Consider the following 16,260-nt stretch of genomic DNA (forward strand, 5'->3'; position numbering starts at 1 on the left):
AAGTATGTGCCTACAACACTCATACCTGCTGAAGCACATGTTCTACAAGTCCTCTCACTATAATAATCATTCTTCATATTCCATAATTCAACCAATTCATATTCTCATCAACAATTGAGTTTTCCTTTGAATTTACTTCTGACACTGTTTATAATATACATGTTTAGCACAGCTTCTATCAATGGAAAGTCATATATGAATGAGTCTGAATGTCTCTTGAGTAGGAGAAAGATCCTTTCTTAAATTCTGCTAATGCTATTTTGTAAGAGTATTTCAATCTTTAAAGTTATTCAAACATAACTAGCCTATAAACCACTGTAACACTAAGTACCCACACTGCGGTGATTAGTTTGTGTTTGACACAATATAATTTGCTCTTCCCACAAATTTTTTCTCATTCTTGTTTTCTTACCTGGTATGATCTGCACCTTCTTCCAAAATCTGGTCTATGTGTGTGGTGAAATCAGTGAAAGCCTCTACTTTTTTGCGAAGTTGATGCAGCTGGTCAGACACATACCACCAAGTTTCTTGAACTCCCTTTTTGACAAGTCGTCGAGTTTGCTCAAACTCAAGTGAGGGTGTGAAGTCTGATGATCCTGAAAGGGATTACATATTATTCAAAATACTAAATTGAATGTAAAATACCTATCTAACAACCAGTAAACTATGTAGATTATTTATTTATTCAAATCAAAGCAAAACAGAGCAAATGAAGACTTCATTACATTCACATTATAAAGTAATTACCTGTCTTATGATCAGCAGTAACATCAGCCTGTTGTAGCATACGTTGTGCATGTTCTAGTTTCCTTTGCAGATCAGCCACTATGGCCGTGTTGCTATTTGATAGCTGTTGTGCTCCTCCCCCTTCATTACTGTTCAGAGATTTTACCTGTCTAAAATGTACTGACATATTACAATTTGGCAGAATAACAAATCTTACCTAGATCTGTTATTATGGTAATTTTTCCCCCCCAAGTGATGAGACATGCAGGAACTATGATTTTATAGGTGACTATCAATTTTGATGCCACCTGGGAGCTTTGCAACTGTTTTTTTGTGAGATGTTCAAAGTGACTTACAATTAAACTAAAAAAATCAGTGATGTGTTCAGAGTAACTTACTCCTACAGTTCAAAGTAACTTACAATTAATGTTAAAGATCTGTGAAGAGTTCAGAGTACTTAGACATGTAGTCCAGGAATCAGTCAAGTCTTCACAGTAACATACAACTAAAGTGAAGATCTGTTGAGGATTCACAGAAATTTTAACAAAACTGAGGGATTTCAGAAGCAATTTCAATAACTTTATTTCCTACACTTATGTGGGGTGGTTAGTAAATAAAGAGATGAAACTTATAAATCTTACACTTTAAAATGAGGACTTTGTAAAATGTTCGGAGGAAATAAAAACCACAATTTTATCATGTGAATGAAACTTACTTGGTGAAGTCCTGGAGAACTTGTCTGATGTCATCGTTCTGCTTCTTTAGAACATCAAGCTCAAGCACTGCCCGCTGGAGGCGCTGTGAAAGCTTTGGGTCACTGGTGTTGGCTGAGGGTCCAGGGGGAGCTAACAGTGCCACACCCACTAGCCAGATCACACCCACAGCTCCACCCACACGCCATGCCCACCCGCCCACCCACCGCATCTTGTCAAACCTGAAATGATAAAGAACAAACCAGTGATATCATAAAATTATGAGAAGACAATGATGTCAACTATGAGGCAACTGCCCTAATGAAGACACCAGTACTTACTACTCAATTTCCCCACACTTTCTGCACATAGATAAACACATAACCACAACATCATCACACTTTATACCTAAAGTCCCAATTGGTAGATGTGGCTGGCTTCCTGATAACTATTCTTATTTTACATCTATCAAGACCTACATACACTTGGAATTTACAGAAAAATGTTATTGCTGGTAAGAGTCCTTATGTATGCAAACTTTGATTTTTTATGTAAAATATTCTACTAAACTCAAAAGAAATCAATTGATATAGTTTTTGTCAACTTTTCCCATTCAATACTACAAAAGCTTTGAACTTTACTTTTACCATTCTAAGCATTTATGGAAAGGTCACTTATGTTGTAAACAAATGAATGAAAAAACAGTATTTTCATGTTAATAGTCTACTGAGAAAATAGTAACGTGAGTATATTACTGCTGAACATTTGGAAAGAATAGTTTTGAGATAATTTCCCTGTCAACTTTACAGAAATAAAAGCTGCACAATAATAACATAAGCTCTTGTACTAGTGCAGTGAAACAAAAGATGGCAGCACAGACTGTGAACAAAAGGTTTAGCATAATGTCAGCATGCATTCTTAACAATCCTCAGACTGATACTTGTAAACTTAATTCCTCATGCTTTATGCAATCTTTTACAGAGTTCAAATGAATGTTTGAAGAAATGCCAAAGGTGTAAATCAATGATGGTAATGGTACAGTATCATGAAACTTGTTGGAAAATCAAGGTACACTGGGAACATCAAGTGTCTGTTGAGAATTCATCATGAGCTAGTATTTGGGAAGAAACGCAGGAGCACAGGAAGCCATGGTCGATCATCCTCTTCTATATCATACCCTCCACATACAGCATCAGCCATCCTCTTCTATATCATACCCTCCACATACAACAAGTCCATCTTTTCATTGCCAGCCAATCAAACACTCGCCACATACAGGAAGTCCATCTTCCACAACATAGGATGACACACCTCCACATATAGTAAATCCATAAAAAACGGCAGAGACCTCCACATAACAGCCAATCCACCTTCCACAACACAGCCAAACACATCTGTACATACGTTAAGTCTATCCTCTACAAAAAGGCAGACACACCTTAACAGACAGGATGTCCACCTTCCATAATGCAAGTTAAGAAAAACGAGAAAAATGGAACATTAAGGAAGGGAAAAGAACTCTGAGGTGGATGAGGAACAAGTGGGGAAGGATGAGTGGACCGTTGAGGGTGGAAGAGGACTGGGATAGAGTGAACCGGGGGGGGGGGGGGGGGGGGAAGCTTATAAGGGAAGGCACAAAAGAATGAAAGAGAAACATAAGAGAGGAGGAGGAGGAGGGAAAGACGGAAGCAGTAGAATGGTACGGGAGAGACAGAAACAAGGGTAGATGTGAGCGATAAATGTGTAAGAGTGTGAAAGGGAAAGACGGACCCTGCGGAAACAAGTGAAACAGAAAAGCTAATCAGAGGAAGGAAGAGATGGAACACTGTAGGAGGGAGAGACTGAATGTGAGAAAGGGGGAAGTGGAACAGTGAAGAAGGGAGAGGAAAACTGAAAAGTCATGGAACAGGAGGGCATGATGGAATCGAAAGAAGCAGAAGTGTAACTTACAGTGAAGAAGGTAGTGAAAGTGTAGGGGGAAAGGTGGTGTACAATGCAAAAGAGAGGGAATAGTGAAGAGAAAGAGGTGGAAGGTGGAATACAGCGACGGAGAAGTGAAACTGTGACAGATGGAAAGTTGGAACTGTGTAGGAGGGAGAGGTGGAACAGAGGAGGGAGAGAGGACTGCACACACAAGATGTAAATCAATACAAACGTTGCCACACATCCCTCTCACCTCCTGTGTATGTTCTCACCCCTTCCAGTCTCCCTCTCTTCACATCCAAACTCCCACTCAGCACCCTTCCCTCTCTTTACATCTTATCATTCAACACCTCTCCCTCTCCCTGCCTTCCTCTCTTTGCACCCAAAATCCCACTCAACACTTTCGTTTTCGGTGCCTCCCACTATTTACACCCTAACACCCACAGACAAGAAACAACACATGGTGTTAATTGGGGAAGTGTCTGACTGGCTTCAGGTGACAAGTTGGGTACCACAAGGTATCTTACGGCCCATACTTTTCAACAACTTTATCAACGATCCTGGGAAAAGGACTAACCAGTTGAAATTCAAAATCTGCAGACATTAAAGGAATTATGACCCAATGAAAGACGACTGCTTTAAGATTTAAGGTAATTCACACTAACTGATGGAGTGGTCTGAGACAACAAATGGGCTACAATGTAAAGAAATGCAAAATAATGCATTTCAGAGCTAAAACTATCCATAATACAAAGAAAATGCTCGGTAAACTATTAATAGAAGTAAAAGAAGAAAAAATTGTAGCAGTTAGTATCAATTAAGTGCGAAAATCAATGACTAACTACATATAGAAAAATGACAAAAGAATCCTTAGTTTCAAAGCCAGAAATATTAATTACTTGCTGGGTTACCCTGCGCTACAAATATTTCTTCACGTTGAAATTTAAAGATCAGAAAAAAAAAATTATCGTATCAAAATGGCCTTCGTTGGCTTTCAAATGGCCTTTCAAGGCTGACTGTTGAACTTTTGAAATGTAGAGTTATTTCAGAGTTGAATGAGTACCATGAAGCTTGAAAGGATGCCTTTGTTGGCCTTTAAGGGCTGGGAGTGGTTCCCCTTGCATCCTGTCTTTGATCCTTAGGTTCTTTTAATTACAATCTGAGTCTTCTACGTCGCCTTTTCAGAATAAGTAGTGTAAAGTAAGTGTAATCCATTAGGCTGGGATGGCCTTTGTTGGCCTCAAAAAGGCCTTCAAGACGAACACACGTTTGCCTAAAACCTGTCTCAAATTCCCCGAAGTACCTACTTCCAAAATTTGGGGCCTCTTGGTCTACGGTTAGGCCGAAAAAGAGGTAGCCTATACAGACAAACGCACAAAATCTTGACTAACCAACATACAAAATAAAGGACTCATCACTCACTCTTTACAACCCTCGAGTTAGGACCTGAAGAGGAACGCACTTTTCAATTCTGGTCACATAGTCCAAAACGAAGATAACCTAAAATGACTTCGGAGAACACAGGTAAACAAAGTCCGTGGCCCAGAAATATACTTTATGGAAAAAAAAAACTAAGACTTTCCAGTATTCTCTTTAACAGATGCTTACAAAATACAAGATAACGTTAACAAATATACAAAAATTTCTTAACATTAGGAAAGGAGTCAAAGAACAGCAAAATAAGTATGACATTAAACGATGTAACAGTAAAATGAGCAAAGATCTATTATTATTATTATTATTATTATTATTATTATTATATATATATATATATATATATATATATATATATATATATATATATATATATAATAATAATTCCCTGGGGATAGGGGAGAAAGAATACTTCCCACGTATTCCCTGCGTGTCGTAGAAGGCGACTAAAAGGGAAGGGAGCGGGGGGCTGGAAATCCTCCCCTCTCGTTTTTTTTTTTTTTTTTTTTTTTTTAATTTTCCAAAAGAAGGAACAGAGAAGAGGTCCAGGTGAGGATATTCCCTCAAAGGCCCAGTCCTCTGTTCTTAACGCTACCTCGCTATCGCGGGAAATAGCGAATAGTATGAAAAAAAAAAAAAAAAAAAAAATATATATATATATATATATATATATATATATATATATATATATATATATATATTATAATAATAATAATAATAATATCGGCCGGAATGACGGAGGACAAACATATCTGACATCAGTCCTAACTGAAGAAGGAAAAACAAACCTACCATCAGTAAATAGGCCTGACTGAAGGACACCCAATCTAATGTTTAGAAAATCAAACACGAATTCTGGTTCAGATATGAGGCTGCTTCCCGGATAACAACACTGCAGTCAGAGTAGGGAACTTTTCGAAATAATTTCCCCCAGTATACTTTATATTACGTGGAGTACCTTCTCTTTTTTTTCTTTTCTTTTGCATTAGACTGTTGTGCCAGAACTGGTGGATGAGAAGGTGCCTTCTGCGATTACAATTATAATAATAATAATTATTATTATTATTATTATTATTATTATTATTATTATTATTATCATTACTATTACTACTACTACTATACTAATATATAATAATAATAATAATAACGATAATAATAATAATAATAATAATAATAATAATAATAATAATAATAATAATAATAAAAATAATAATAATAATAATAAATAATAATAATAATAATGATTATAATTATCATTATTATGTTTCAGTGACCATCTCCAAGGAGGTAAGTCACTTGGTTCTTAATGAAGTAGAGTCCGTAAATTAGCCTGGGAAAGATGTGCCGAAAGGTAGTGTATATTGGAGCCATCACTCGTGCAGTGTCGTACGCTGAGCCTCCTACTTGAAGCATATGACTCAAGATCGTATTCTGAGTTTCATACTGCGAAGATGATTGCACTTGAACTTAGGACAGGAATCGATGCTTGCAGTGCCTTGTGAGCTGTGCAGTGCAGTCAGCTCAGCCAGGAGCAACAGCAACTGCACCTTGGCTCTTCTCACTATTAAAACACCACCTCTCCAAGACTTACTAGGGTTTGGAAGCTCGTTTAAACAAAAACAAAAACAAAACACAAAAACACGGAGGTAGTAGCTGCATTGCCTTGACCAAAATTCTCCAGCAAACTTGATTTTACTTTCAGAGCAAATCGTCAGATTTGTAAGTAGTTACTGTATTACAAGATGGTCAAGATAATAAACCAGTGCATATGATAGGTAGGTAAGAGAGATCTTCGTGACTGAATATGCAACTGTATTACTTTATAAACAATTAGGCTTGAGGGAGGCCGATAAACAATGAGAGCTCTTCGATGAATATACAGTCTGAACGGAAACACGGGTTCCACAACTCCACTCCAACAGTGCGAGAGAAGAGACGGAGACTAAGAAGAGGTTTTGAGATGGAGTGGAGTGTCAAGAGTGAGGTAGGAGAGAGATATGTTGAATGCGAGCTAGTCTGTAAAGAGAGAAGTAGATGATGAGTACATAGGAAGAACAGATAACACATCAAATGCTCAAAAGTGAGGTTATCTGGTAAAGGACAATAGTAGTGTCCCGAGGTCATAAACCATTATTATCATTACAATTTCGGACATCCAGCCGAAGACTGCACTAATTTCAAGAACAGAGAAAAGTGTCCTCTTTTGGAATGATTCGTTCTTTGATGAGACTGTACTCCCATTGATACAATCTCACCAAAGATGCGTTCTTCACTCGAGGTGTAACCATGAGCATGGCGACACCTTTGCCCATCATAAAATGACTCTGCAGGTTCTATGCATCTACGCTATGAAAACCAATATGACAATACTCGGTGACAGCTATCAAATAAAATTAGGCATTTCCAAAGTTATTGGACAAAATACTTTTGAATTGAATATCCATTATGACAAGCATTTGTTATTGAAGGAAAATTAAATATATATTGATACACATTTGTTAGTAAAGGAAAAGTTTCTTTTGAATATGCTTTGCTCTTTTGTTATAATTACGGCTGAATGCGCAGTATTTTCATGAAAACCATCAACTCCCAAACTTGATCATCTTGCTCTAAGCTGCAATGTTGGTTCACTTTCCCTTTTCTACATGTATTACTTTGGTTTCTGCTCCCATGAGCTGGCTGCTTGTGTGCCCACATCACAAGCTAAACCACTCAATACTCGGCAAGCTGCTGCGTCACATGATTACTGTGTGACCGCTGGCAACTCAAGGGTGGGCCGTTTTGATACCTACTTGCTTCCTTGCACGTCGAAGCATTGGAACCCTCTACCTTCTCATGTCTTTCCCAATGAATATGACCTGGCACATTTCAAAAGACAAGGTTTCCACTTCCTCCAAAATTCATGAATACTTTCCCTTGTCTTTTCTTTTCCGTTTTATTATTCTCTATTTCAATTAAGGCCCAGCCTTGCTATGGACTTTTGTTCATGATTGGAGCCTTTAAGATATAAAAAGATTTCTTCTGTTATATCGCTTTAGCAAATGATCACGAACCTAGAAAATTACGATACTTTTCTTGGATTCTTTGCATTTTTTTTCAGTCCACTATTTACATGAACGTTCGACAGAACTGTGTATTCGTATGTTGGTCGCTGAGCTGCAGTAAGCATAATCAAGTCTGACGCATGCGCATTTGTTCTCTGGACAGCATGAATTTGTATCAACCATTTCCACCAAGTCGTCCATGAGCGGTGGCTGTGATCTTTACTCCATTATCGCAAGATTTCATATGAAATATTACGATAAAGACGGGCGAAGCGTGGAAATTTGTATAAGAACAGTGTCCTCCATACTTAGTGTAAACAGTGTGAAGTGTAACCAGCCTAACTGACAAACGTATTTAGTATTTAGTTCTGTGGCAGAAGGTAAGGAGAGGAAGAAGTAATTATCAGGCGTCACAATTTCAAGGAACACTTGTCGATGGTACACATCTGGAGCTGTGGAAACTGATTTTGTTAGTTAATCACTAGCTCCATAAGGTCTGGGATCATGATAACGTCGTGTCCGAACCTGTCTCCCGGTACAAGCGTCGACTGGCTCAGTTTCTGTTCGATGACGGACTATTGGTTTGACCAACCGCAAGTTCGAGGCCCTACTATTGTTGTGGAAACTGAGGAGTCGCAATTTGGAAAGAGGAAATACGTGAGAGGCTGTATTCTGAATGACATCTGGGTGTTTAACGGCAAGTCCAAGTTTTACGTCATTCATATCACATAACTTATTACCCGCACAGATTTCTCTCATCAACTATTGTGAGCGACAAGTGGGAAGCATACAACAGCATGAAGAACCACGATTATGAACGCCTTGGGAGTGACCACTCCGACCACACGCAGAATTAATGTCGAGCACTGGTGGAGGGACATCAAGGAGAGGATGAAGCGTCCGGGCAACAAGGCTACTTCAAGCAGCACTTGGCACGATACTTGTTCGTCACACAGTTAATTTCCTTCGCAAAATCACTCCTTTTTGTGATTTTTCCCCTCACCCAAAACCCCAGTTTTCACAGGGGGGGTCCTCCATCATCGTTGGATAAAGGGCGGGGGATACCTCAAGAGGTGGTGGTTTGTGGTAGCCATGGATGTCGGAATCGTGCAAAACACATCGAAGACCATCGGAAGAACGCAATTCCATTTCCGAACAGGCGAGTGTCCAAAACGGTAATTTTAGCGAGAATTTTTCCAAGATTACCAATCATTTAAGTTTTATTAGGTCGTTCATGTCACAGGTGATGTGAAGTGACGGTTCTAACTATCCAGTGTCATAAGGGTGGTGATTCAAGAACCTTCCTTGCCCACTGTCGTATCAGAGAGGCAATTTGCCGACTGGCCTTCCCCAAGTCTAAACCGATTATTTATTCAGCAAAGGATATTCATGTTGGAACTCTCTCATCGGCGGGAAAGTAACTGTCTTCAAGAATCTATCATGAAGGGAGATTTAAGATTTTGGTTTGTGGACTCTCACTTGTAATGAACTTTGTTTTTGTCTTGTGGACTGGGACCGCATCTGCCTCGATCGCCACCCCCTTCTCCATCTCTATTTCTCTGACCTTTATTTTTTTTTCTTATCTCCCTACTGTCACTGACTCCCTCTCAAACCTCTTTCGTGTCATCCGTGACCTTTCCCGAGAGACGTCCAGCTCGAGGCCCGTCCTCCCGGTGCCTCTACCTCGCTCATTACAACCTCCCTCCCTCACCCCTTTCGTTTACTCTCCTGTTTGCAGTCTGTTTGTTCAATTCCGGTGCTGCATTTTTTCTTTCCAGCTGCCCCAGGACCCTCTCTCCATTGCCTCCCTCGCTCCTATACCGCCTGCGCCAAGGTTGTCTTCTAAACACTCTCCCCGACCTATCCCTACATCCTCCCTCCCGTCACACCCAACTCTATACAAGCCCCCCCTCCTCCTCTTTAGGCCTAAACCTTGCTGTATTACGTACCTACCTATCTCTCTATCCGTCTTTCTCTCCCGACACTCTACCTCGCCATGCCTTCTACATACCTTACTTTACGTCTACCTTGCCATCTGTATATACGTCTACCTTGCCATCTGTATATACGTCTACCTTGCTTTCTGTATACCTTATTTTACGTTTACCTTGCCTTCTGTATGCCTAACCTTACGTCTACCTTACCTTGCGTCTACCTTCCTTTCTGTATACCTTATATTACGTTTATCTTGCCTTCTGTATGTCTTCCTCGCCTTCTGTATACCTTACCTTACGTCTACCATACCTTGTATACCTTACCTTACGTCTACCATACCTTGTATACCTTACCTTACGTCTACCTTGCCTTCTGAATACCTTACCTTACGTCTACCTTGCCTCCTGTATACCTTACCTTACGTCTACCTTGCCTTCTGAATACCTTACCTTACGTCTACCTTGCCTTCTGTATACCCTACCTCACGTCTACCTTGCCTTCTGTATACCCTACCTTACGTCTACCTTGCCTTCTGAATACCTTACCTTACGTCTACCTTGCCTTCTGAATACCTTACCTTACGTCTACCTTGCCTTCTGTATATCCTACCTTATGTCTACCTTGCCTTCTGTATACCCTACCTTACGTCTACCTTGCCTTCTGTATACACTACCTTAGGTCTACCTTGCCTTCTGTACGTCTTCCTCGCCTTCTGAATACCTTACCTTACGTCTACCTTGCCTTCTGTATATCTTATCTTACGTCTAACGCCCTGCCTTACGAGGAGTCATGAGGCTAGTGTATCTGCTCAGCTCGACTCAGAAAGGTGTTTTGAATGTTCTTCTTTCCTTGAAATCCCCTTAAAAGTTTAAATCTTTTCCAAGTCGACATCATCTGCTTAATCTGGCTGAATTAAGGAGGGTTTCCGATACTCTTTACACGACTGTTATAATTTTTTCATGTAATATATGCAAGATTAGGGTATTAACACCCGTGAAATTCAAAATCATTGTTTGGAATTTTTCATTTTCTTCGCTTGAGAATAAGTGAAACGATAAAACAATGAACACAAACAACTACTTTACAGAAAGTTATATGTATAAAAGGTTATCATAGCTGAAATCTGCACTGGAAATTAGAGAATTGTTGTTTCCTTTTCTGAGATACTTTCATCTTTTTTCAGAATAAAGATTTCCACTTTTTGGAAATGCAAGTTTTCGTCAATAATTAATTTACTGATACACCATTGTAGTGATTACAATTTAAATACAGCTCTTCACTTTTCAAAATAAAACTTTTATCTACTAACAATACCTTATAACCACCCCAGTGAGCCCCACCAGGTACATCAAGCCACATCACACATCTCAACCCACGCCCAATGAATTAAAGAGGAACAGGGACTTCCACACTTATAAAAGTGCTTCATTTTTTTTTTCACTTTAAACACAAAGAGATTCCTCAAAGGATACCAGAGTCTCCTTTCATACCACTCCTATACGTAAATTTGCTTCTAATGGCACTCGGATCCCATTCCCCTAACCTCACCATCTGTAAAGTTTATGATCAACCTTTCATCTGCCATAAGTTCTACATGACCACACCATCCAAAAAGACTCGTTCATGCGCCTTCCTAACGACTTCGTTACACCACATGACCCCACATCTTTCTGTCCATTCTCCTAATGCCAACTATACTAAGAAAGTAATGAATATCTACTGCTCTTATTTCTCCGCGCTATCCTTCAGCTGTATATACGTGTGTTTCACAGCCACAAAACAAAGTAACAACACAACACACACACACTATCATGCAAGCTTGCTTTATGCACTATGCTTAAATTTTCCTCTTCCACCACAGCTCTCATTGTATCACTTTTTTTTCTCTCTATCTTTCTTACTTGACTTGTAACTTCATCCCTCTACCCTCATCTCTGAAGAAACTTCACTTCTAAATATTTAAACTCATCCATACCTCCCAGTTCTTCATCATCGTACAATCTGACCTGTTTCTTTCAAACACTTGTGCCTTACATTTACCCACACACTCTCACCATCCCTCTCCTCCCCCTTACACCACTGAACCGTTTCGCCATTCTATCCAACTCTCGAAAAAGACAAAAAAATCCCGCCGTAACCACCTTTTATGTTCCTCCACCGTTACGTATCATATCACAATCACCCCACTTTGCTCCCATCTCACGCAACGCCCCATCCATTAAAGCATTAGATAACCACAGTGGCGTCACACAACCTAACCTTGCCGCACTCCCTGAACATTTCGAACGAATCTCTGGCTCAAGGCCTCCACCACTACGCTCATAATTGAACTACTTTCATTACAAAAAAGTTCTTAACAGCATTACAGTTCTCCATGCGCACCATAACACAGAACTTCCAAAAGATATTTCCCGTTCGTTGCATCACGTTTCTTGTTATCCATAAATGCTGCGTTCAACTTAATCTTTATCCGCCATTCCTCTTAAGTGCAAGAATCTCACCTATTATACCTTCTCTCTCCTTCCCATACACATTACAAATCATACTCTGTTTATAGCGGGCAACGAACAACAAAATAACACAAACTAAATTCTTTTTTTCCTGTATTTTTTTTTCTAGGAAAAAAATACTTCAACAGTCGAACATTAGTAAATATTCTGTATTCATTACAGTGATGTATCACCGAAAATAAATAACTAACAAAACTCTGTATTCGGAAAGAGGAAATTTTTACTTCTGAAAAATGAATCCAAAGCTCAAAAATGGATATATCAATTTCCATTCCGTAAATATTTCGGGATCGAATTATACGATTTGCTCTCATATATTTCTTTTTGTCTCAAAATTTTTTCCCCTCAATGATACTGAAAGGAATACTAGAATGACTTTACATTTCACATACTGATTCTATAAACTTGCATATATATATCACGTAGTATACAAACTAAAAATCTTAAAAAAAAAGGAATTTAAAAACTAATAACACCTTTATCTTGGGCGTGACGCAGAGGATTAAATATACCCTCTACATCATCCAAATCTGCGTTCAGTCAAACAAGCCGAGAAGAACCAACGAACTTAAGAATGAGGAGAGAAGGCTGTATGGACGCACCGCCGCCCTCACCACCCAACGGACGGTGCCGTGTGGCCGGGCTTAAAACCACACCAAGCGGAATGATGTATGAGCAATACAAAATATCAAATCACTTATCGTTTTACTTGCGATATATATATATATATATATATATATATATATATATATATATATATATATATATATATATATATATATATATATATATACCAAAGCACGATGACACGACCTTTGGGTACGGCGATATAATCCTTGGTGAATGACGGAGCGACCCCTCAAGTATGAGGGTCTGGCCGACGACCTGACCATTAAGGGATGTGTGCTTGCTGAGAGGTCGTACCGGCCGCCACGTTCAATCTCGGCACACAAACAACGCAAAAGCAATCAGTGTCCCGGGCTGTCACCAGCCAGTGCGGTGCGCTCCCTCCCCCTGGGTCTGCCTGCTGCCTCTCCCGGGAGGCCACAGGAACGAAGACCCACAATCGAGAACTGGACGACCGATCTTCATGAACCATGCACATCCTGAGTGACTCTTTGAACACCGCGGACAGTTTGACCAATGAACATGACGGCGCGACTCCTGCGCATGACGGTGCGAGTCCTGAGCATGACGGCGCGAGTCCTGAGCATGACGGTGCGAGTCCTGAGCATGACGGTGCGAGTCCTGAGCATGACGGTGCGACCCTTGAGCATGACGGTGCGACCCCTATTCATGACGGTACGAGTCCTGAGCATGACGGTGCGAGTCCTGAGCATGACGGTGCGAGTCCTGAGCATGACGGTGCGAGTCCTGAGCATGACGGTGCGAGTCCTGAGCATGAGGGTGCGACCCTTTAGCATGACGGTGCGACCCTTGAACATGACGGTGCGACCCCTGAGCATGACGGTGCGAGTCCTGAGCATGACGGTGCGACCCTTGTGTATGATGACCTGGCCTCTGACCCGACCTTTCTGGGTCGTATGGTCGTGATCGAGATGTGAAGAAGGGAAGAAATCAACTCGAGAAATGAAGACTGCCAGGAGGACTGTAGACGATACATAAGTCCAAGCCAACCTTGAGTGGGTGAGTGGGGAGGACAGAGAAATAACGGTCTACATGTAGTACGGGTAAAGTGAGGAGTACAGAAGTAATGACCACAAGTGAAGCTAGATGAGGCAAGTGGTGCCTTCCTAAGAGCAGGCCAGTAGGGCAAGAGAAAGTATCTAACTGGTCTAAGGTTAAGAGTTAACTTGAATAATTAACAAATATGGAGTAAGAAGAGAGCGCGTGGAGGGCGTCTTTCTGAGTCTTCGGAAGTACTTAAGAAATTACTCGCTCTCTCGCTCTCTCTCGCAGTAAGTGCTGCGCATTAGCTCCGCCTCGAAAGGTAAAACCGTCGTCGTGAATACCCGTGTGGAGGTGCACTCACACACACACACACTCACTCTCCGCTGTAGTTTCCAAAAAAAAATTTGAGGTATCATTCATCACGAGTGGCGCGCGCGCGCGCGCGCTCCGAGATGGGCTGCAACACGAGGCATTTTTTTTTTCTTTCTTATTCTGAATAAATCACTCCCTGCCCGGTTGAAGGGCCGGGCGCAGCACAGCTGGCCTTCGCGTCAATATTATACAACTGTTTCTTATGGGTTCCGTGAGTAAGGACGATAAATCTATACTGTGTTTCTTCTCATTCATAGCGGGCTGTCATGATATGGGGTAAAGCACCATCCAATCGTGGCCAACTCTGATGATAGGATGGGGGAATATATATAGAGAGGAAATGTGTCTGAACCAAGCGTTTGCACGCCTGACATTCGAAAGCCGCCAGGTTACAGGATGAGGGAAAGACGAAGCTGTACCAGAGAGGGAGGAGGTATATACCACAACGGTGCTCACACCAGAACAAGCTAGGTGGTAGAGAGAGAGAATGTATAGACTAAAATCGAAACCGGGGAAAGAACCAGAGTATCCTTAAGAGTCTGGGATACACGGAGATACCTTAGGGAACAGAGGGCGGGATAGATACCTGGAGAACAGAGAGATGGCAACAGCATCACTCTCTGTGGAAAGGGAGGGGTAGTTGAAGAAAGGCAACAGTAAGAGATATGACAGGGCAGTACTCCATCCTAGAGCGAAAACATCCCTCATGATCCTTTAAATAAGGACTATGATTACGTGTTTCTCAGGATCCTTTAAATAAGGACTACGATTACGTGTTTCTCAGGATCCTTTAAATAAAGGTTACGATTCAGAATTCTTCATGATCCCATAAATAAAGATTACAATTGCTTAATTCTCATGGCTCCTTTAGACAAAAACTACAATTCAGGCATCTCTCACGAGGGAAGGGGATCACTAACGTTTGGGTAAGTAATGAGAAACAGTGAGGAAAGGAAATACGAATCTCACATGATTCTCTTAAAAGAGAAACTGACTATGATTTGCTTAAGATCCTTAAAAAAAAAAAAAAGTCCTGACACTTACGTATCATATTCACAGAAGGCTATGGTTACGTATTGCTAGCGATCCTTCAAATACAGAACATGATTACAGACAAATTCCCTGAATAGCAACATCAATACTTAACCCTTTAACCAAATGAACTGACATTTTAATCGTACTTCGAGAGCCTCTCCTGGTTTCTTCCCTCTCTTTCCCTCTTAATATACCTGCGAGATATGTATAACCAAATGAACTGACATCTTAATTCGTACTTCGAGAGCCTCTCCTGGGTTCTTCCCTCTATTTCCCTTTTAATATACCTGCGAGATATGTTTGTGAGTCAGCTTTTCTTTCTTAAAAGTTCAGAATCTGTTTATGGCAGATCATCAAGCGCGATGGCTGACCCTTCTCCATTCAGTCCTGGAAATCATTTTTTTCTGGTTCATTTCAGGGCTTCTGGTGTCATCTACGATGCGCCACACACACACATCTGGAGGATATCTGGCTCATCCACGTAGATTACAGCACTAACAGCCTGCCACAGTGTGGGGGTGTAGTGAGGAAGAGGGTGTGGTGGATAATGAGCAAGATGGAGAGGCGTGGTCTGAGGTAGTGTGAGGCGTAGTGAGGAAGATGGTGTGGTGGATAATGAGTAAGATGGAGTGGCGTGGTCTGAGGTAGTGTGAGGTGTAGTGAGGAAGATGGTGTGGTGGATAATGAGTAGGATGGAGTGGCGTGATCTGAGGTAATGTGAGGCGTAGTGAGGAAGATGGTATGGTGAGGTGTAGTGAGGAGGATGGTGCGGTGGACAATGAGGAAGATGGAGTGGTGTGAGGTGTAGTGAGGAAGATGGTATGGTGGACAATGAGGAAGATGGAGTGGTGTGAGGTGTAGTGAGGAAGATGGTATGGTGGACAATGAGGAAGATGCAGTGGTGTGGTGTGAGGTGTAGTGGGGAGGATGGTGTGGCGGACAATGAGGAAGATGGAG

General features: G+C 40.9%; 1 protein-coding gene across 1 annotated transcript in view; it reads right to left on the bottom strand.

Moving 5' to 3' along the window:
• Nucleotides 1–16,260, bottom strand: part of FucT6 (alpha-(1,6)-fucosyltransferase 8) — a 100,303-nt gene that overhangs the window by 16,239 nt on the left and 67,804 nt on the right. Inside the window, exons 2-5 of the mRNA XM_071681490.1 lie at nucleotides 1,442–1,660; nucleotides 748–896; nucleotides 413–596; nucleotides 160–175 (exon numbers count right to left, since the gene is read on the bottom strand). Of these exons, the coding sequence (XP_071537591.1) occupies nucleotides 160–175; nucleotides 413–596; nucleotides 748–896; nucleotides 1,442–1,650 (558 nt within the window). The 5' untranslated portion in view covers nucleotides 1,651–1,660. The remainder of the gene's footprint in view (nucleotides 1–159; nucleotides 176–412; nucleotides 597–747; nucleotides 897–1,441; nucleotides 1,661–16,260) is intronic.

The sequence above is a fragment of the Panulirus ornatus genome, chromosome 33, assembly GCF_036320965.1.
Source record: "Panulirus ornatus isolate Po-2019 chromosome 33, ASM3632096v1, whole genome shotgun sequence".
Taxonomy (NCBI): Eukaryota; Metazoa; Arthropoda; class Malacostraca; order Decapoda; family Palinuridae; genus Panulirus; species Panulirus ornatus.